At 43.4% G+C, this 23,009-nt stretch overlaps 1 protein-coding gene across 1 annotated transcript in view; it reads right to left on the bottom strand.

The window, feature by feature from the left end:
* The window catches only part of mast2 (microtubule associated serine/threonine kinase 2), a 464,493-nt gene that overhangs the window by 396,605 nt on the left and 44,879 nt on the right, over positions 1 to 23,009 (bottom strand). Inside the window, exon 3 of the mRNA XM_067990160.1 lies at positions 5,389 to 5,522. Within this exon, the coding sequence (XP_067846261.1) occupies positions 5,389 to 5,522 (134 nt within the window). The remainder of the gene's footprint in view (positions 1 to 5,388; positions 5,523 to 23,009) is intronic.

The raw sequence follows: 23,009 nt of genomic DNA, 5'->3' as shown, positions 1-23,009 counted from the left end.
TCACATAAAAGTTTTATCACCAGACGCTTTAAAATGCTCCAGACAAAGTTTATATATCTTCGTGGTTCTGGTAACCCCTTGAAGCACAGTGTAAAATTATTTTAAGGCTTGTACAGCAGTTTATACATAATTCCAATAAAGATGTTTCATATATAAAACAAGTGTTCCACAGTTAATGTATGTATTCAAATGATTTAAGGGTTTCATTCTTCAGGACCACATGCATCACTAAGACAGGGCAGCTGTCATAGCAAACAAAGTGTAACAGGAAATTCCTCCCAGAATGTCTATAATGGAATGATGTCTGTGGCCACCACAACAGAGTACCATAAAATTGTGCATCCTTTTTGGTAAAATACCAGACACTATAGCAGGCATCAACATTAGACAACACAGACTAGACTCATTACTGAAAGCTCAATGTTGTTACCTTACGACAAACGAGCATACCCAATGCCGCTTCATCAGGTCACTGCCAGTATGTTATGAATGATAAAACATTTAACAAAATCATTTAGAGATCACACTCATTAGGAATATTAATGGAATGCTTCAAGAACATTTGGTTGGGGAGGGAAATATAAGTTTTTTAAAAATCTAAATTCCAAATCAATATGGTTTGTCCTAAAACCATATTATCTGGTGTCAGGTGAACATACCTGGTCCAAACAAAATTGAGATTTAGATTTAATGCCTATCCTGATGCAAGCATGATAATCCTGAAAAAAATACATAGCAACACATTATTAACAACACACTTTTACATTAGAGTATCCAAGTTTACCAAGAAGAATCAATGACTGTCGCAAATATAAAATTGGAAATAAAAAAAACACTGCCACTGTCTGGATATCCTCATACCAGACATAGTCTTCAGTCTCCAACTTAAAAAGATTTAACAGGTTTCAAAGCAAATCAATCTGTTTGCTCTGTGGCCTCTGCCATCACCCGTTCTTCAAATGAGTGAAAGACAGATTTATACTGAGCATAGAGAAGTTACAGAATGATTTCAGGCTGCATTTACACAACTCAACCATAGGTTCAAAATGTTCTTTTTTTTAAAAAACGCAGATGCTAAGAGGTCAGGACACAACCTAACAACGGAGCAAAGCACAGTGAATTCTCTCCCACAGGGTAGACTTGAAATTTACACCAAAAAAACACATATCTAGGAAATTTATGACAGCTGTTTGGCACCATTTACTACTGCTTAAAATGAAGAAATTTTAACACAGCCAAGGTGGGTAAATGAGCCATTCAGGTGGAAAAATTTTGCCTAGAATAAATTAGCCTACATAGTATCAATTAAGTTGCACAGTATTCCAGCGTCTGTCAGCAGTGGGTAAGGGTGCATGGGCAGTGGGAGCAATGGGGGAGTCAGGAAGATGTTCCAGATTGGAAGTAGGTAACTGCTCTCCAGAACGGAGATCCACTCTGGTCTCATCTCCCCACCCGACTGAGGTCTCCTCTCCTACCTACCGCTTCTGCCATTACCCTCCTACTAAGCTTACCAGTTGAGAACAGAAGAAGGTTACAAGGGATACTTGGAATTGATTGAAAGATCAGGCCAAGGAGTGAGGAAGAGGACTGGCAGCAGCAGCAGCTTGAAGTGAGACTTCATGCCATCATCTCCATTGCAACCCTCCCACTTTCCTCCCAATATCTCTTTCAGCTCATTAATGAGCCAAATAGTAAGGATTTTCTTAATTTAAATCAAAATTCACATTATAGTCATCATCTGTCTCAATTTGAAATATAGGCACTGCAGTAGTGAGACTCTTTGGGCCTTGTTAAAATTCCATTCTTCCTTCCCACAAGTTGAATTTGTTTGGTCTTTTTATTGCTCCATCCAAACATGCATATTATTTCCAGATAGGTGAGGCACGTAAACCATTTGCAAGGAACTGCACTCATATGGCGCAGCGTGACTCTCCCACAGATTTTGCCTCTTTCCCCGGCCATCCCCACCAACAGTATTAAAAGCAGGAGCCTGCCACAATGAAAACTGTAGGTGCTAACCCACAGCTTGCCACTCAGTAACAGGCTACTGTTACAGAACTGCCACTGCATTTGTTTAAAATCTGCTTTACTTTTAAAAGTAAATCTTCACTGTGTTTTAAGTTAGTTCATTAATTCCAAAGTTTTGAATTTACAAAAATGACAACGTCAATCATTAGAAAAGATCAGCAAGCCTTAAAGCATGTTTTCCAATCGCACTGATGGTGCGGTATGTCCAACGAAAATGATTTAACAAACTTTTTTAAAAAATAGAATATATTTGAGTTTTTATGATACAGAACAATAAATTTTAAATAATTTCACATTTCACAGATCCACATTCAAGACCACAGTGGCTAGCTAAGCATTAGCTCACATTTGTAATTATAACTTTTTAGGCATTCACCATTTTTCCTCTAATTAAGAACACACGTGACCAGAGTAAAACTTGAAAAGCATGTTTCCTGGCACTAAAACACATTTTTAATTCAAGTTTGAAAGAAATTCACAGATATTTAGCACAATAAAATGCATTCACTTTATATTGACTTCCAGAGTTTTAAAATGTATTTAGCAGGATAAAGAGTTTTACAGATGGGGGTCCCAAGTTCTAGTTGTCATTTAACTATAGTTGTTTGGTGAAATGCTGTGTGAATGTGGAAAGTGTAATGGCACAGTTTATAGCAAAAGAGGTAGGAACTCATCCTTTTGACAATCAGCAAATCACGATTTTCCTGCCCAACATTTTATGACCACAAGGTGGCAGTTTCCTTCCATTTTTCAACATAACATTCTTCTGGATCAACCAAAAAGTAAATCTCAATTCCGAAGAAATGCATGAACCAGATCTGACCCGAGTCCTCTGGGCACAGTGCTTCATCGGCCCTGGTCCAGCCTAAATATCATTCTTCGCCCTTTCATGTAGGTGCTTCCTTGGCACCTTGTCCCAAACTGCATCCTGCTACTTTTTTTCTTTTGAATTATTTTTCATTAGGTTTAATTATAATAAAACATGTCAATATTCTACACAGCGATCTGTCCTATTCAATTTGGTTCAGATAGGACCAACTGCTGAAGGGCATGGCCCTATCTGGACTCATAGGAGATGGTGTCCTGGATATTTATCCTGAGTCTGAATAAATGCCTTATGGGTTTGAACAGATACTAGGTAGATTGCTCCTGAATACCTTGCGTTTTTCAATCATGGTAGCAGACAGATAGTGTCACTTGTGAGTTACAATAAAGCAAGATGTGGTAAAATCTGAATTAGATGTGGGAATCGATGTTGGAGACCACAGGATAGTTCCAAAAAGACACACAGACCCGTGTGTTTCAGAAGTACTTCATTAGTTGCGAAGCACCTTGGAATGCCGCAAGATAGGAACATACGAATTAAGAGCATGGAGGAGGCCATTCGGCCCCTCGAGCTTGCTCTGCCATTTGATAAGATCATGGCTGATCTGATTGTGACCTCAACCATACTTTCCCATCTACCGACTATAACCTTTGACTCACTTGTTAATCGGGAATCTATCTAACTCAGCCTTAAAAAAATTCAATGATCCTGAAAAGTGCTAGATAATTACAAGTTCTTTGTTTCTTCTCAAAGCAGAAAAGGGAACGTAATATTAAACTTAACTTTTAGCCACATGTATATGGCAAACCCACTTCCAAACAGCAGCAAATACAAGCAAGGGACAAAAGAATGGGATTGGCCAAACTTAATACAACTGCTGAATGTTGTGATCTGGAGGTAGGAAGGGGGAAATGCAACTCTTTGCCTTTGCCTTAGCCTTACAAGGCAAACACACCAAAGGCAACCATGCTATGTAAGCAACTCAGTGTCAATATCACAAAAGCTGTCTTTAGGTTAGGGTCCTGTTAGCTAACTGATTGCTAATGCAACAAAGATAAACAACTGCCACCACCAGCAATTGTGTCAAGTCAGACATCTGGATTCTGGCTTCTGAGCTCTCAGCCCATCCATACAGGCCAGCAATGCACTTCCACCACCTCTCGAACAGCTTTTGCCAACATGGAGGAAGGTCCTAGCCAGAATGACAGTTACAGATGCAGCTTTTGAGCAAATGCAAACACAGAAATCTAGCACAGATGCAACTGTTGCTAAATCCATCCACGGTATGAATGGAGTGATTCAACTACAACATCAAGACAACTGGGGAATTACAATTTTTGCCAAATCTCAGATCCAGGCCAGTTGACATATGTATACAAGCAGTAAGTGACAGAATTATTTAGGGTACTAGAGGGATGAGGTTTGATGGGCCAAATGCCGTTTTTTTGGGAAAGCCCGCGACATCTCCCGCTGCAAAGATTTGTTTTGTTCAAGCAGCTGTGCAGAATTTTAGTACGAGATCTTCAATCACTAGAAATACTTTCATTTCCCTAGCTTTTCATATGTTCTTGATTTGGGTTACAAAGAGATCATGACAAATGAAAATATTTGTTAAATCCTACCAAAACAAGCTTTAGAAGTTCTGCTTTGGATTGTTTTCCCCGAATCAGAAATATTATTTTCTACCCCCCACCCCACTTTTTTCTTTTGGAAGAAGTAATTGCATAAATAAATTTCCATCGACACACCAATTTAAGCTCCGTAACTTCTCTTAACATTTTCATCTACAGTTCTCCCCAAATTATTATTCTGAAAACACCATGTCATTTTTCCTCTTTAAGATGGTTAGTCTTATAGATTAAAAGCTTGTACACACAAACATGCACACGCACTTTAATTATGTCCACGTCTTATGCATGCCAGAATAGAAGAAAAATAGCAGTCCACATCAGAACCCTATAGCAAACAATTCATTTACCAGATATTCACACATAAAACATCTATTGAGGTTTTGATTTTCGGTCTCTCATTCCATGTTCACAATTTAAGTTTAAGATAACATAACCTTAATTCAGTTCTTTTCTTTAAATTATGCATTGGGCTGAGCACTTCTCATAACTGCTTGAGGGCAAGACCAGCGGGGTCTTATCTTTATGTATTTCTTTATCTACTGGTTAAATACAGTAGTTCCTGTGACTCAGTCTGAAATACTAACACAACCACTGAAAATTAATTCAATTCGTCATACAAAGGTACGGCTTATAAATGTTCACCCAGAAAATTAATGCAACTCTTGCAATCCACCTCAAGGAAACAACACATCAGCATCAACCTAGGTCCAAGTAGAGGTCACATAAAACAAACCTTTTCAAAACATATTTATCAGGTATCATCCCTAATCACAAGTCCTGAACAAGACTGAAATTGGAGTAGTTTCGTTTTTCAGTTGTAAAAAAAAAACCAAACACACATGTTGCATAACCTCAACACTGAAGTAACTTTTTAGTGTCACTGTCAAAGGAAACTAGACTTACCATGCCAGCAGTGAGGGAAGGAGCTGACTGTCCCAAAGTCTGATTCCTCATTCTCACCAAGTTGGAGGATTCTCCACCTGACACCTGACATGTCGATGATCCACTGCCACTGGAAAGTGGGAGCAAGTGTTTACCTGGTTCAGAAAATATGAAACTTAATGCAGAGAAAAACAAAGCTAAGAAAGGCTACTATATTTTATACTCTGTATATTGATATATATGTCCAATAGCGTTCCTCACATGGGAAAAAATGTCTATCTTCCTACAAACTTGGTCTCTAACTGTCTTGCACTGTCTACTCTTGTCTCTACTTTTCTTCCCCATCCAACCTGTTCAATCTTTCCTGCTAGGTATAACCTCTCAGTTCTACTATCATGTAAATCTTTTTTGCACATTCTCCAGTGCCTCGATATCCCTTTTATAATAAGACGACCAGAACAGTTCATAGTACTCCAAGTGTGGTCTAACCAAGTTTCTATACAAGTCTACACAAAAAGTTAGCATGCAGGTACAGCAAGCAATTAGGAAAGTAAATGGCATGTTGGCCTTTATTGCAAGGGGATTGGAGTACAAGAGTAAGGAAGTCTTACAACAATTGTACAGGGCTTTGGTGAGACCACACCTGGAGTACAGTGTACAGCTTTGGTCTCCTTATCTAAGGAAGGATATACTTGCCTTAGCGGCGGTGCAGCAAGGTTCACTAGATTAATTCCTGGGATGAGAAGTTGAGTAGAATGGGCCTATACGCTCTGGAGTTTAGAAGAAGAATGAGAGGTGATCTAATTGAAACATGTAAGATTATGAGGGGGTTTAACAGGGTAGATGCTGAGAGGTTGTTTCCTGTGGGTAAAGACTCGAGAACTAGAGGGCATAGTCGCAGGAAAGGATGACCAAAAAATTTATGAGAGAAAATAGAATATGAAAGTAAACTAGCAAGAAGTATAAAAACAGACTGTAAGAGCCTCTACACGTATGCAAGAAGAGAGCAGCAAAAGTAAACGTTGGTCCCTTAAAGGCTGAGACAGCAGAAATTATAATGGGAAATCAGGAAACGGCAAAAGGGTTAAACAAATATTTTGCATCTGTCTTCACAGTAGAAGACACAAAAAAAATAGCAGAAATAGTGGGGATCCTAGGGTCGAATGAGAGTAAGGAACTTAAAGTAATTAATATCACTGGAAAAAAAAGTACTGAAGAAACTAGTGGGTCTAAAAGCTGTTAAATCCCTTGGCCCTGATGGCCAACATCCAAGGGTTCTAAAAGAGGTGGCTCCAGAGATAGTGGATGCATTGGTTGTGATCTTCCAAAATTCCCCAGATTCTAGAATGATCCCAGCAGATCGGGAGGTAGCAAATGTGACCCTGCTATTCAAGAAAGGGAGAGAGAAAACAGGGAACCACAGGCCAGTTAGCCTGACATCAGTCGTCAGGAAAATACTGGAATCCATTATTAAGGAAGCGGTAACAGGGCACTCAGAAAATCATAATATGACTAGACAGAATCAACATGGTTTTATGAAAGGGAAATCGTGTTTGACAAATCTATTAGAGTTTTTTGAGAATGTAACTAGCAGGGTAGATCAAGGGGAACCAGTGGATGTCATATATTTGGATTTTCAAAAGGCATTTGATAAGGTGCCACATAAAAGCTTTTTACACAAGATAAGGGCTCATGGGGTTGGGGGGTAACAAATTAGCATGGATACAGGCTTGATTAACGGACAGAAAACAGAGAGTAGGGATAAACAGGTCATTTTCAGGCTGGCAGGCTGTAACGAGTTGGGTGCCACAAGGATCGGTGTTTGGGCCTCAGCTGTTTACAATCTACATTAATGACTTAGATGAAGGGATCAAGTGTAACGTATCCAAGTTTGCTGACAATACAAAGCTAGGTGGGAAAGTAAGCTGTGAGGAGGACACAAAGAGCCTGCAAAGGGATATAGACAGGTTAAGTGAGTGGGAAAGAAGGTAGCAGATGGAGTATAATGTGGGGAAATGTGAGGTTATTCACTTTGGCAAGAAGAAGAATAGAAAAACTGAATATTTTTTAAATGGTGAGAAACTATTAAAGGTTGGTGCTCAGAGATTTGGGTGTCCTCGTCCAAAAAACACAAAAGTTAGAATGCAAGTACAGCAAGCAATTAGGAAAGAAAATAGAATGTTGGCCTTTATTGCAAGGAGGTTGGAGTACAAAAGAAAGGAATTCTTACTACAATTGCACAGGGCTATGATGAGACCTCATCTGGAGTACTGTGTACAGTTTCGGTCTCCTTATCTATGGAAGGATATGCTTGCCTTAGAGGCAGTGCAGCGAAGGTTCACTTGACTGATGAGAGGGTTGTCCTGTGAGGTGAGATTGAGTAGAATGGGCCTATACTCTGCAGTTTAGAAGAATCAGAGGTGATCTAATTGAAACATGTAAGATTATGAGGAGGCTTGTCAGGGTAAATGCTAAGAGGTTGTTTCTCATGACTGGAGAGTCCAGAACTAGAGGGCATAGTCTCAGAATAAGGGGTCGGCCATTTAAGACTGAGATGAGGAGGAATTTCTTCAGTCAGAGGGTTGTGAATCTTTGGAATTCTCTGCCCAAGAGGGCTGTGGATACTGTTGTTTAATATATTCAAGGCCGAGATGGATAGATTTCTAGACTCTAGGGGAATCAAGGGATATGGTGATTGGGCAGGAAAGTGGCAGCTCAAAACTAGGCATTCATGAGGCACCGTGAACCATCAGCAACAGCAGAATTATATTCCACCACAATCAGAAACCTCATGTCCTGGCATACCCCTCACTCTACCATTACCATCAAGCCAAGGGATCAACCCTAGCTCAATGAGGAGTGTCGAACAGCATACTAGAAGCAGCACCAGGCGTACCTAAAAACGAGGTGCCAACCTGGTGAAGCTACAACACAGGACTACATGCATGCTAAACAGCAGAAGCAGCATGCAATAGACAGAGCTATGCGATCTCACAACCAACGAATCAGATCAAAGCTTTACAGTCCTGCCACATCCAGTTGTAAATGGTGGTGGACAATTAAACAACTAACAGGAGGAGGAGGGCCCATGAACATCCCCATCCTCAATGATGGCAGAGTCCAGCACGTGAGTGCAAAAGACAAGGCTGAAGCGTTTGCAACCATCTTCAGCCAGAAGTGCCGAGAGGATGATCCATCTCGGCCTCCTCCCGAGATCCCCACCATTGCAGAAGCCAGTCTTCAGCCAATTCGCTTCACTCCACATGATATCAAGAAATGGCTGAGTGCACTGAATACAGCAAAGGCTATGGGCCTCGACCAGATCCCAGCTATAGTGCTGAAGACTTGTGCTCCGGAACAAGCCGTGCCTCTAGCCAAACTGTTCCAGTACAGCCACAACGGCATCTACCAGACAAAGTGGAAAATTGCCTGGGTATGTCCTGTCCACAAAAAGCAGGACAAATTAAATCCGGCCAACTACCGCCCCATCAGTCTACTCTCAAGCATCTGCAAAGTGATGGAAGGTATCGTCGACAGCACTATCAAGCGTCACTTACTCACCAATAACCTGCTTACTGATGCTCTGTTTGGGTTCTGCCAGGACTACTCAGCTCCAGACTCATTACAGCCTTGGTCCAAACATGGACAGAAGAGCTGAATTCCGGAGGTGAGGTGAGAGTGACAGCCCTTGACATCAAGGCAGCATTTGACAGAGTGTGGCATCAAGGAGCCCTAATAAAATTGTAGTCAATGGGAATCAGGGGGAAAATGCTCCATTGGCTGGAGTCATACCTGGCACAAAGGAAGATGGTAGTGGTTGTTGGAGGCCAATCATCTCAGCCCCAAGGACGTCGCTGCAGGAGTTGCTCAGGATAGTGTCCTTGGCCCAACCATCATCAGCTGCTTCCCCAATGATCTTCTCTCCATCATAAAGTCAGAAGCGAAGATGTTCGCTGATGGTTGCAGTCTTCAGTTCCATTCACAACCCCTCAGATAATGAAGCATTCCATGCCTACATGCAGCAAGACCCGGACAACATCCAGGCCTGGGCTCATAAGTGGCAAGTAACATTCACCCCACACAAGTGCCAGGCAATGACCATCTCCAACAAGAGAGAGTCTAATCGCCTCCCCTTGACATACAACAGCATTACCATCACCAAATCCTGCCACCGCCCCCCCCCCCCCCCTGCCACCATCAACATCCAGGGGGTCACCATTGACCAGAAACTTAATTGAACCAGCCACCTAAATACTGTGGCTGCAAGAGCAGGTCAGAGGCTCGGTATTATGTGGCGAGTGACTCACCTCCTGACTCCCCAAAGCCTTTGCACCATCTACAAGGCTCAAGTCAGGAGTGTGATGGAATACTCTCCACTTGCCTGGGTGAGTGCAGCTCCAACAACACTCAAGAAGCTCGACACCATCCAGGACAAAGCAGCCTGCTTGATTGGTACCCCATCCACCACCTTAAACATTCACTCCCTCCACCACCGGCATACTGTGGCTGCAGAGTATACTATCTACAAGATGTGCTGCAGCAAGGACTTCTCCAGCAGCACCTTCCAAACCAGCAACCTCTACCATTGAATACAATCATACAAAGGTTACAGGACAGAAGGCTATGGGCCCCGACAACATCCCAGCTGTAGTGCTGAAGTCTTGTGCTCCAGAACTAGCTGCGCCTCTAGCCAAGCTGTTCCAGTACAGCTACAACACTGGCATCTACCCGACAATGTGGAAAATTGCCCAGGTATGTCCTGTCCACAAAAAGCAGGACAAATCCAATCCGGCCAATTACCGCCCCATCAGTCTACTCTCAATCATCAGCAAAGTGATGGAAGGTGTTGTCGACAGTGCTATCAAGCGGCACTTACTCACCAATAACCTGCTCACCGATGCTCAGTTTGGGTTCCGCCAAGACCACTCAGCTCCAGACCTCATTACAGCCTTGGTCCAAACATGGACAAAAGAGCTGAATTCCAGAGGTGAGGTGAGAGTGACTGCCCTTGACATCAAGGCAGCATTTGACCGAGTGTGGCACCAAGGAGCCCTAGTAAAATTGAAGTCAATGGGAATCAGGGGGAAAACTCTCCAGTGGCTGGAGTCATACCTAGCACAAAGAAAGATGGTAGTGGTTGTTGGAGGCCAATCATCTCAGCCCCAGGGCATTGCTGCAGGAGTTCCTCAGGGCAGTGTCCTAGGCCCAACCATCTTCAGCTGCTTCATCAATGACCTTCCCTCCATCATAAGGTCAGAAATGGGGATGTTCGCTGATGACTGCACAGTGTTCAGTTCCATTCGCAACCCCTCAGATAATGAAGCAGTCCGAGCCCGCATGCAGCAAGACCTGGACAACATCCAGGCTTGGGCTGATAAGTGGCAAGTAACATTCGCGCCAGATAAGTGCCAGGCAATGACCATCTCCAACAAGAGAGAGTCTAACCACCTCCCCTTGACATTCAACGGCATTACCATCGCCGAATCCCCCACCATCAACATCCTGGGGGTCACCATTGACCAGAAACTTAACTGGACCAGCCATATAAATACTGTGGCTACGAGAGCAGGTCAGAGGCTGGGTATTCTGCGGCGAGTGACTCACCTCCTGACTCCCCAAAGCCTTTCCACCATGTACAAGGCACAAGTCAGGAGTGTGATGGAATACTCTCCACTTGCCTGGATGAGTGCAGCTCCAACAACACTCGAGAAGCTCGACACCATCCAAGATGAAGCAGCCCGCTTGATTGGCACCCCATCCACCACACTAAACATTCACTCCCTTCACCACCGGCACACTGTGGCTGCAGTGTGCACCATCCACAGGATGCACTGCAGCAACTCACCAAGGCTTCTTCGACAGCACCTCCCAAACCCGCGACCTCTACCACCTAGAAGGACAAGAGCAGCAGGCGCATGGGAACAACACCACCTGCACGTTCCCCTCCAAGTCACACACCATCCCGACTTGGAAATATATCGCCGTTCCTTCATTGTCGCTGGGTCAAAATCCTGGAACTCCCTTCCTAACAGCACTGTGGGAGAACCGTCACCACACGGACTGCAGCGGTTCAAGGCGGCGGCTCACCACCACCTTCTCGAGGGCAATTAGGGATGGGCAATAAATGCCGGCCTTGCCAGCAACGCCCACATCCCGTGAACGAATAACAAAAAAAGGAGGCCATTCGGCCCATTGAGTCCTCGCCAGCTCTGTGCAAGAGCAATCCAGGAAGTCCCACTCCCCCGCCCTATCCCTGCAGCCCAACAAATCTTTTCCTTTCAAGTACTTATCCAGTTCCCTTTTGAAAGCCAGGATAGAAACTGCCTCCACCGCCCCCACCTGGCAGTGCATTCCAGATCATAACCACTCGCTGCATAAAAATGTTTTTCCTCATGTCACCTTTGGTTCTTTTGCCAATCACCTTCAATCTATGTCCTCTGGTTCTTGACCCTTCCGCCAATGGGGAACAGTTTATCTCCATCTATTCTGTCTAGACCCTTCATGATTTTAAATACTTCTACCAAATCTCCTCTCAATCTTCTCTGTTCCAAGGAAAACAACCCCAGCTTAGAACCACAGTACCATCGAAAAGATACAGCAAAGAAGGGGGCCATTCGGCCCATCAGGTCCGCGCCGGTTTTAAGAACAACCAGATGCCCATTCTAATCCTACCTTCCAGCACCTGGTCCATAGCCCTGCAGCTTACAGCACTTTAGGTGCAGGTCCAGGTACTTTTTAAAAAAGAGCTGAGGGTCCCTGCCCCTACCACCCATTCGGGCAACGAATTCCATACACCAACCCTGTGGGTAAAAAAGTTTTTCCTCATGTCCCCTCTAATCCTTCCGCCTATCAGCTTAAATCAATGTCCTCTAGTTCTTGAACTCTCCGCTAGGGGAAACAGGTACTTCCTTCTACTCTATCTAGGCCCCTCATCATTTTGTACATCTCAATCAAGTCTTCCCTCAGCCTCCTCTGCTCCAAGGAAAACAACCCCAGCCTATCCAATCTGTTCTCACAGCTGCAATTTTCAAGCCCTGGCAACATTCTTGTAAATCTTCTCCAGTCTATCCAAGTAAATAAAGTTACTCATCCCTGGAATCATTCTAGTAAATGTTTTCCGCACCCTCTCTTCGGCCTTCACATCCTTCCTGAAGTGTGGTGCCCAGAATTGGACACAAAACACCAGTTGTGGCCGAATCAGTGTTTTATCAAGGTTCAACATAACTTCCTTACTTTTGTACTTTATGCCCCTATTTATAAATCCCAGGATCCCGTATGCTTTTTTAATCACTTTCTCAACCTGCCCTGCCACCTTCAATGACTTGTGTACATATACCCAGAGATCTCTCTGTTCCTGTACCCCTTTTAGAGTTGTTCCCTCTAGTTTATATTGCCTCTCCTCATTCGTCCGACAGAAATGTATCACTTCGCATTTTTCTGCATTAAATTTCATCTGCCATGTGTCTGCCCATGCCACCAGGCTGTCTATACCCTCTTGATTTCTTTCGCTATCCTCCTCACTGTTCACGACACTTCCAAGTTTTGTGTCATCTGCAAATTTGGAAATTGTGCCCTGTACACCCAAGTCCAAACCATTAATAGATCAAGAAAAACAGTGGTCCTAGTACTGACCGCTGGGGAATACCACTGTACACCTCACCCCAGTCCGAAAAATAACCGGTCACACGACTCTCTGCTTCCTGTTACTTAACCAATTTTGTATCCATGCTGCTACTGCCCCCTTTATTCCATGGGCTTCAATCTTGATGACAAGTCTATTACACAGCACTTTCTCAAACACCTTTTGAAAGTCCATATACACATCAACCACATTGCCCTCATCTACCCTCTCTGTTACCTCATAAAAAAACTCAGGTTAGTTAAACACTATTTGCCTTTAACAAATCAGTGCTGGCTTTCCCTAATCAATCCACACTTGTCCAAGTGACTGCTAATTCTGTCCCGAATTATCGTTTCTCAAAGTTTCCCCACCACCGAGGTTAAACTGACTGGCCTATAGTTGCTGGGTTTATCCTTACACCCCCTTCTCCAATCCTCTGGCACCACCCACTGTATCGACCGTTGTTTGGAAGATTATGGCCAGTCACTCCACAATTTCCACCCTTACTTCCCTCAGCAACATGGGATGCATCCCATCCAGACCAGGTGACTTATCTACTTTAAGTACAGCTAGCTTTCCTAGTGCCTCTTCTTTATCAATTTTTACCCCATCCAGTATCTCAACTATATCTTCCTTTACTGAGTCTCTGCATCTGTCTTTACAAAGGAGGAAGATGCTGCCAAAGTACTCATTTAGTACCTTGGCCATTCCCTCTGCCTCCATGAGTGGATCGCCTTATTGGTCCCTAATCGGCCCCACCCCTCCTCTTAATACCCGTTTACATGCAGATAGAAGACTTTTGGATTCCCTTTTATGTTTGCCGCCAGTCTATTCTCATACTCTTTCTTTGCCCCTCTTATTTCCTTTCTCACTTCCCCTCTGCACTGTCTATATTCAGCCTGGTTCTCACTTGTGTTATCAACCTGACCTGTTATACGTCCCTTACCGTCTAGAAGGATAAGTGCAGCAGGTGTATGGGAACAACACCACCTGCACGTTCCCCTCCAAGTCACACACCATCCCCACTTAGAAATATATCGCCTTTCCTTCATCGTCGCTGGGTCAAAATCCTGGAACACCCTACCGAACAGCAGTGTGGGAGTACATTCACCACATGGACTGCAGCGGTTCAAGGCGGTGGCTCACCACCACCTTCTCAAGGGCAATTAGGGATGGGCAATAAATGCTGGCCTTGCCAGTGACGCTCACATCCCATGAATGACTAAAACAAAAAAGTTTTGAAACATTGCTCAATTGAGGGCCTTTGAACAGATAAATTTTATATTCCTATGCAAAATTGAATATGATCAATTCATTTAAATAAGAAATGATTAATACTATGCATTGGTATCATTCACCTGTTAATTTCTAATATGTAACAAAATCAGGTTTTCCAATGCCTAGGAACTAAGCACATCCAACTGCAATTTGCAAAAACTCAATGATGACACATTATTATCGACTGCTGGCAGACAAAGTGGATTCACCCTGAATATACTGAAGAAAAATCTGGATTTCACACCATATAAATGACATCTAACTATATCAATGTCCTAAAATACACCGTGCGGAATCCCTTCTCAACCTTAATGTTTAATACTTTTTTGGATCACCGTCACTAATACCCTCATGATAGAAATGTTAAAACTTAACACAATTACAGGAGATGTGCCTAATATGGTTAGGAGGCACCAGACTCCAGAAAATACACAAAAAATAACCATAAGCCAAAGATCCCATTTTGTGTGTTTTTGCATAAGGAATATCATGAGATATTATATTTACATAAAATATTTAGATATACTTGAAAAGTCTATTCCAAGATGCTGAAACATGCAGAAAATGAAGTGTTAAAAATCTAAATTTTCTGGGATGGGGCATGGTCCAGAAAATAAATCTTATCCACGACAAAGTCTACCCACCTCTAAAATTGGCACAACACCACTACCACAATCCACAGAGAAAACTGAACATTTGAAGTAAAATAAAAAGCTACAACTGAAAGTTGAAGTTAATTTTAAAGTAACAACAAATATTTAAAAGTTTAGTTTCCAACTGAACTTCAACAACTTGCATTTATACAGTGCCTTTAATGTAGTAAAACCTCCCAAGGCGCTTCACAGGAGCGTTATCAAACAAAATTTGACACCGACCCACATAATTAGGTATTAGGACAGGTGACCAAAAGCTTGGTCAAAAACGTAGGTTTTAAGGAGCGGCTTAAAAGGAGGGGGGGGCAAAGAGGTAGAGAGATGGAGGTTCAAAGTTCAATTATCAGCTGCAGAGCAGTCTGAGGCAGCTGGGACTGGATTTAGAAAGAGATACTGTAATTATTCTGACCAATAAGAGACTAGATTAATAAACAGAGTCAGAAGTGTTACCCGCTGAGGCCTGCTCAATACCAAAACCTTCTCTTAAATTTTGCCCTGATTAACACCATGGGAAATCAACTAATAATAGTTAATAAGCATACTATAACCCCTACAGAAAGGGTAAAGGGCAGGCAGGCAGCCTATTCAAAGGCTTCACAGCAACAGTCTTGCACTAACTTTAATAATCTCAGAATGAATATCTGGGTCAGCCTGCAGAACCAAGTCAGCCTGTCATTGATGCATGCAAGCTGCCCCATAACCAGCTCTTTGAAGCAGCTCCAAATGACAACTAAAACCCTAAATGGTGCATCTCTGTGCAACGAGAAAATGTTGAAGATCTCCTGAAGCTGATTGGAAATATGCCAATTTTTTAATATTTATAAAAGCTGCACAAGTGGACAAGTACTTCAGACTGATATTACATCCCATAGCTTTTCCTTCTCTGTTAACCTTGAACAGAAATAAAATATAACTTTTGGTACGAAGAGTTAATCATTGATGCAGTGAAGGCTACCAATGGATCAGATATGGTGAGAAAGCAACCATGGACTGGAGATAAGAAACAGAAACTTACAAATTGCAAGCCAACAAATTGCTTTGTTTTTCAATTCATCAAATGAGAAAATGGCACCCCAGGGCAAGATGGCAAGTGGAGTTTTACCCATGTTCTCCAGATAATGAAGAGGAGTACTGAAGATGGTTATAGATGGGTTCACAGATTAGAGAATCTGACCCTCCCACCTTCACACAGGTTGTGCTTAAGATACAAGGGAAAAAGGATTTCTGTTTGGTTCTTTCTCCTTCCTCCCAGCAAAGAGGAAAGCAAATACAGTTTTCCAGCATAAAAATCAATTACCATTTAGATTTACAGAAAGGCTTCACAGAGATAATTCACATTCGACACAATTGCTCTGAAAGTACATAGAATGTTGTACATTTTAAAATACTGTACTCTGTATTTTGGTTATGAGTTACAGTTTCACTAGTGCAACAAAATTAAATCTTTCTGTTTCAGATTTCAAGTTCAACTTGGCAATGTTTCAGCCTATGGTTTAATAGCTTACGTCGAGAAATTAATCACCACCTCAGTGCTTAAAGCAAATAATTTGAAAAAAAAACAAACCAAAACCCCAGTTGGAAAATAGATCATTGCATTGTCAAGTGCTGAAGACAAGGCATCAAAAACATTCTGTTGTTCCGTAATATCAGTTTGGCTCAGATGTAGCACTCTCGCCCAAGTCAGAAGGTTGTAAATTCAAGCCTCGCTCCAGGACTTCAGCACATAATCTAGGCTACATTGTCAGAGGTGCCGTCTCACAGATGAGATGTTAAATTTAAGCCTCATCTGCTGGGGGCAACCAGAGGTGAGGAAAATGGGATAAGGTGAATGGGGAAGGCTGGTGTAAATTAGAGGCAGGATTGAAGTGATGCAGAATGGAGGATGGGGTGAGAGTGCGTGGACACAAGATATTGAGGTGAGACGGGGTACAGCAGGGAGCTAACAAGGCACAGCATAAGGGTTTAAAGGTAAGGAAGTGAGGGGGATGAAGGAGTAAGAAAGGGGTAGTGCAAAGAGGGAAGGATGAGGGAAACAATGGGAGCAAGGCTCGAAGCCCCAATGCGAGGAATGGTGAATTGAGGTGCATTTTCTTGGGCCCACCTACCCCCAATGCTGCCTGATTCCAGACTCACTCTTCACTGTCAAACCTTGGTGCTGCCGTCCTAGTGCTCTCAAACTTCAGGAAATCTCCCAATATTCTAGGACCTCAGGATTCCCCTCCAGGCCCATGGATTCCCCCTCTCCAGTACTGCCAGGCTTTGCTCCACCCCACCCCGCACCAATGAATTAGATGCCTTCACTCCAGGATATCCTCCACTTGACACACCCTGGGCTCGACCCCATGACCACCCCTGCCCAGCGCTGCCATATCTGACAGCCCTGAGCCTCCAATACCTTTCACCAATGCTCCTACACCCTAACCTTACTCACAGACCCATGACCCCACTCCCCAGTGCACCAAGACACTGATACTTCTCCCTACTATTATCATCAGACCAAGACCAGCCCCCCTCCCCCAGTGCAGCCAGATGTCCACATACCCTTCCCAGTGTCACCAGACACCAGGAACCCTCTCAGTTCTGACATATCCAAAGAACCCCTCAGTGCTCCAGACCGTAATATTTTCCTCAGTCCTGCCACATTCTCGGATTCTTCACCCTCGCATGCAGACAGACACCAGGACCTCCTCCAAATGCTCCCAGAATTTCCACCCCCAGTGCTGCCATATCCCAGGTCAGTCCACACCCTGACACCCCTCCTACACAATACCGCCAGGCCCAGAAATGCTACCCCAAAATTACTACCAAGCTACAAATCACTGGGACCACTCCCCACTATTACTGAAGCACCATAACTGCTGCTCAACACCACAACCAATACCTCCAACCACACTACTACTAAACTCTACATACTCACCTCCAATCTACTAATGGCTGCCTAATATAGAACCATGGAAAGGTTACAGCATGGAAGGAGGCCATTCAGCCCATCGAGTCCTCGCCAGATCGATGCAAGAGCAATCCAGCTAGACCCACACCCCTGCCCTGTCCCCATAGCCCTGCAAATGTTTTCCTTTCATGTACTTTTCCAGTTCCCTTTTGAAGGCCACGACTGAATCTGCCTCCACCACCCCCTCGGGCAGTGCGTTCCAGATCCTAACCACTTGCTGTGTAAAAAAGTTTTTCCTCGTCAATTTTGGTTCTTTTGCCAATCACCTTAAATCTATGTCCTCTGGTTCTTGACCCTTCCGCCAATGGGAACAGTTTCTCTCCATCTACTCTGTTTAGACCCTTCATGATTTGAATACCTCTATCAAATCCCCTCGCAACCGTTTCTGTTCCAAGAAGAACAACCCCAGTTTCTCCAGTCTATTCACATAACTAAAGCCCCTCATCCCTGGAATCATTCTAGTAAATCTCTTCTCCACCCTCTCTAAGGCCTTCACATCTTTCTTGAAGTGCGGTGCCCAGAACTGGACACAATACACCAGTTGAGGCTGAACCTGTGTTTTGTAAAGGTTCATCGCGACTTCCGCACTTTTGTTCTCTATGCCTCTACTTATAAAGCCCAAGATCCGCTTTCTCAATCTGCCATCTTCAATGATTTGGGCACATATACCCCCAGATCTCGCTGTTCTTGCACCCCTTTTAGAGTTGTTCCCTCTGGTTTATATTGCCTCTCCTCGTTATTCCTACCGAAATGTATCACTTTGCATTTTTATGCGATAAATTTCATCTGCCACTTGTTCGCCCATGCCACCAGCCTGTCTATATCCTCTTCAAGTCTATTGCTGTACTCCTCACTGTTTATTATCCTTCCAAGTTTTGTATCATCTGCAAATTTTGAAATTGTGCCCTGTACACCCAAGTCAAAGTCATTAATATATATCAAGAAAAGCAGTGGTCCCAGCACTGACCCCTGGAGAACACCACTGTGCACCTCCCTCCAGTCTGAAAAACAACCTTTCACCACTACTCTCTGTTTCCTGTCACTTAGCCAATTCTCCATCCATGCTGCTACTGCCCCCTTTATTCCATGGGCCGCAATCTTGATAAGCCTACCATGCGGCACTTTATCAAACGCCTTTTGATAGTCCATATACACCACATCAACTGCATTGCTCTCATCTACCCTCTCTGTTACCTCATCAAAAACCTCTCAGGTGAGTTAAACAAGATTTGCCTTTAACAAATCCATGCTGGCTTTCCCTAATCAATCCACCCTTGTCCAAGTGACTGTTAATTCTGTCCCGGAGTATCGTTTCTAAAAGTTACCCCACCACTGAGGTTAAACTGACTGGCCTATAGTTGCTGGGTTTATCCTTACACCCTTTTTTGAACAAGGGTGCAACATTTGCAATTCTGCAGTCCTCTGGCACCACCCCCGTGTCTATGGATACTTGGAAGATTATGGCCAGCTTCTCCGCAATTTCCACCCTTACTTCCCTCAGCAACCTAGGAGGCATCCCATCTGGACCATGTGTCTTATCTACTTGAAGTACAGCTAGTTTTTCTTGGTTCCCACGTACTGAAAACTTTGAACAAGAAATAAAAGTTATATATATCGGTAAAGGAATATACAATAATCATCAAGACCACTCACTTATTTTTTTTTAAAACAGAAAAATGGACAATCATAGAATTTGATTCTCAAATTTGTAAAATTTCCAAAATACCATTTAATAAAAAATGGAATTTGATATTCAGTTACCATAAATCAGAAGATCTCACATCTTATTACATGGCATAATACCTGGGAATATTCACTGACGCAACATGATTAAACATACTAGCACATCTCCCATGATATTAATGTCTCTTGTCACTACATGTGAAGTTGCAACAGAAATTCTCTCCTAGTTGTGAAATTTTAGATATCTATTAGTAGATTCCAATCATAAAAAATGAAAACTTAAAGACTATCTCTAATGGCTGAGTTATCGAACAGAACAAAAAGCAGGCCGGATGCACATTATGTCAGCATTTGAAATTCCCGGGTAACCCAGACCCTGGGCTATCAGTGTTATTAACATGGAGTGCAGTATCTCCCCACCATTGTGTCTTTGACATATGTTGATTGACAGTTACACATTCAGGGGTACCTCAGGCAGGAGTAAATACAGCATGGCTCCAGCCATATATTTAGTTCACTTGGCCAAACCAGAATTATATCAACCTGGTAAGGTGGAACTCTGGGGATCCAAATTGCCCATATTTTGTTGATCCAAGATCCAGTTAAAAGTATATCAATGACTTATGATCTTCAAAAATTCCCTAGATTCTAGAATGGTCCCAGCAGATCGGAAGGTAGCAAATGTAACCCCGCTATTCAAGAAAGGAGGGTGAGAGGAAACAGGGAACCACAGGCCAGTGAGCCCGACATCAGTCATTGGGAAAATGCTGGAATCCATTATTAACGAGGTGGCAATAGGACACTTAGAAAATCATAATATGATTAGGCATGGTCAATATGGTTTTAGGAAAGGCTAAAAGAGCATAAGAACATAAGAACATAAGAAATCGGAGCAGGAGGAGGCAAATCGGCCCCTCGAGCCTGCTCCGCCATTCAATAAGATCATGGCTGATCTGGTCCTAACTTCAAATCTAAATTCATGTCCAATTTCCTGCCCGCTCCCCGTAACCCCTAATTCCCTTTACTTCTTGGAAACTGTCTATTTCTGTTTTAAATTTCTTTAATGATGTAGCTTCCACAGCTTCCTGGGGCAGCAAATTCCACAGACCTACTACCCTCTGAGTGAAGAAGTTTCTCCTCATCTCAGTTTTGAAAGAGCAGCCCCTTATTCTAAGATCATGCCCCCTAGTTCTTGTTTCACCCATCCTTGGGAACAGCCTCACCACATCCACCCGATCAAGCCCCTTCACAATCTTATATGTTTCAATAAGATTGCCTCTCATTCTTCTGAACTCCAATGAGTAGAGTCCCAATCTCCTCAACCTCTCCTCATATGTCCGCCCCCTCATCCCCGGGGATTAACCGAGTGAACCTTCTTTGTACTGCCTCGAGAGCAAGTATGTCTTTTCTTAAGCATGGACACCAAAACTGTATGCAGTATTCCAGGTGCGGTCTCACCAATACCTTATATAACTGCAGCAATACCTCCCTGTTTTTATATTCTATCCCCCAAGCAATAAACGCCAACATTCCGTTGGCCTTCTTGATCACCTGCTGCACCTGCATACTAACTTTTTGATTTTCTTGCACTCGGACCCCCAGATCCCTTTGCACTGCAGTACTTTCCAGTCTCTTGCCATCAAGATAATAACTTGCTCTCTGATTTTTCCTGCCAAAGTGCATAACCTCACATTTTCCAATATTGTATTGCATCTGCCAAATCTCCGCCCACTCACCCAGCCTGTCTATATCCCCTTGTAGGTTTTTTATGTCCTCCTCACTCTCCACTTTCCCTCCCATCTTTGTATCATCTGCAAACTTTGATACGTTACACTCAGTCCCCTCCTCCAAATCGTTAATATAGATTGTAAAGAGTTGGGGACCCAGCACTGACCCCTGCGGAACACCACTGGCTACCGGTTGCCAGTCCGAGAATGAACAGTTTATCCCAACTCTCTGCTTCCTGTTAGATAACCAAATCCTCCACCCATGCCAGAATATTACCCCCAATCCAGTGGTTCTTTATCTTGAGCAATAATCTTTTATGTGGCACCTTGTAGCAGGTCAGAACCTGAGTATTCTGCAGCGAGTGACTCACCTCCTGACTCCCCAAAGCCTTTCCACCATCTACAAGGCACAAGTCAGGAGTGTGATGGAATACTCTCCACTTGCCTGGATGAGTGCAGCTCCAACAACTCTCAAGAAGCTCGATACTATCCAGGACAAAGCAGCCCGCTTGATTGGCACCCTATCCACCACCCTAAACATTCACTCCCTTCGCCACCAGCGCACAGTGGCTGCAGTGTGTACCATCCACAGGATGCACTGCAGCAACTCGCCAAGGCTTCTTCGACAGCACCTCTACCACCTAGAAGGACAAGGGCAGTAGGTACATGGGAACACCACCACCTGCACATTCCCCTCCAAGTAACACACCATCCCGACTTGGAAATATATCGCCGTTCCTTCATCGTCGCTGGGTCAAAATCCTGGAACTCCCTTCCTAACAGCACTGTGGAAGAACCTTCACCATACAGACTGCAGCGGTTCAAGAAGGCGGCTCATCACCACCTTCTCAACGGCAATTAGGGATGGGCAATAAATGCCGGCCTCGCCAGCGACGCCCACATCCCATGAACGAATAAAAAAAGGGAAAATCGTGTTTGACAAATTTATTCAAATTTTTTTTGAGGATGTAACTAGCAGGGTAAAGGGGAACCAATGGATGTAGTATATTTGGATTTTCAAAAGGCATTCGTTAAGGTGCCACAAAAAAGGTTGTTATGCAACATAAGGGCTCATGGGGTTCGCCTGGATAGAGGATTGGTTAACGGACAGAAAACGGAGGGTAGAGATAAACAGGTCATTTTCGGGTTGGCAGGCTGTAACTAGTGGGGTGCAATAAGGATCAGTGTTTGAACCTCAGCTAATTACAATCTACATTAGTGACTTGGATGAAGGGACCACGTATAATGTATCCAAGTTTGCTGACGATACAAAGCTAAGTGGGAAAGTAAGCTGTGAGGAAGACAAAGTGTCTGTAAAGGGATATAGACAGATTAAGTGAGTGGGGAAGAAGGTGGCAGATGGAGTATAATGTGGGGAAATATGAGGTTGCACGCAGGTACAGCAAGCAATTATGAAGGCAAATGGCATGTTGGCTTTTTTTGCAATTGGATTTAAGTACAAGTACAATTGTATCGGGCTTTGGTGAGATCTCACCTGGAGTACTGTGCACAGTTTTGGTCTCCTTATCTAAGGAAGGATATACTTGCCTTAGAGACTGTGCAACCAAGGTTCACTGGATTGATTCCTGGGATTCGAGGGTATGTAATGAGGAGAGATTGAGTAGAATGGGCCTAAACTCTCTGGAGTTTAGAAGAATGGGAGGTGATCTCATTGAAACATACAAGATTCTGAGGGGTCTTGACAGGGAAGATGCCGAGATGTTGTTTCC

This window comes from Heptranchias perlo, chromosome 9 (genome assembly GCF_035084215.1).
Source record: "Heptranchias perlo isolate sHepPer1 chromosome 9, sHepPer1.hap1, whole genome shotgun sequence".
NCBI lineage: Eukaryota > Metazoa > Chordata > Chondrichthyes > Hexanchiformes > Hexanchidae > Heptranchias > Heptranchias perlo.
The sequence above is the reverse complement of the archived record's forward strand: the minus strand, read 5'-3'. Positions and strand labels throughout refer to the sequence as shown.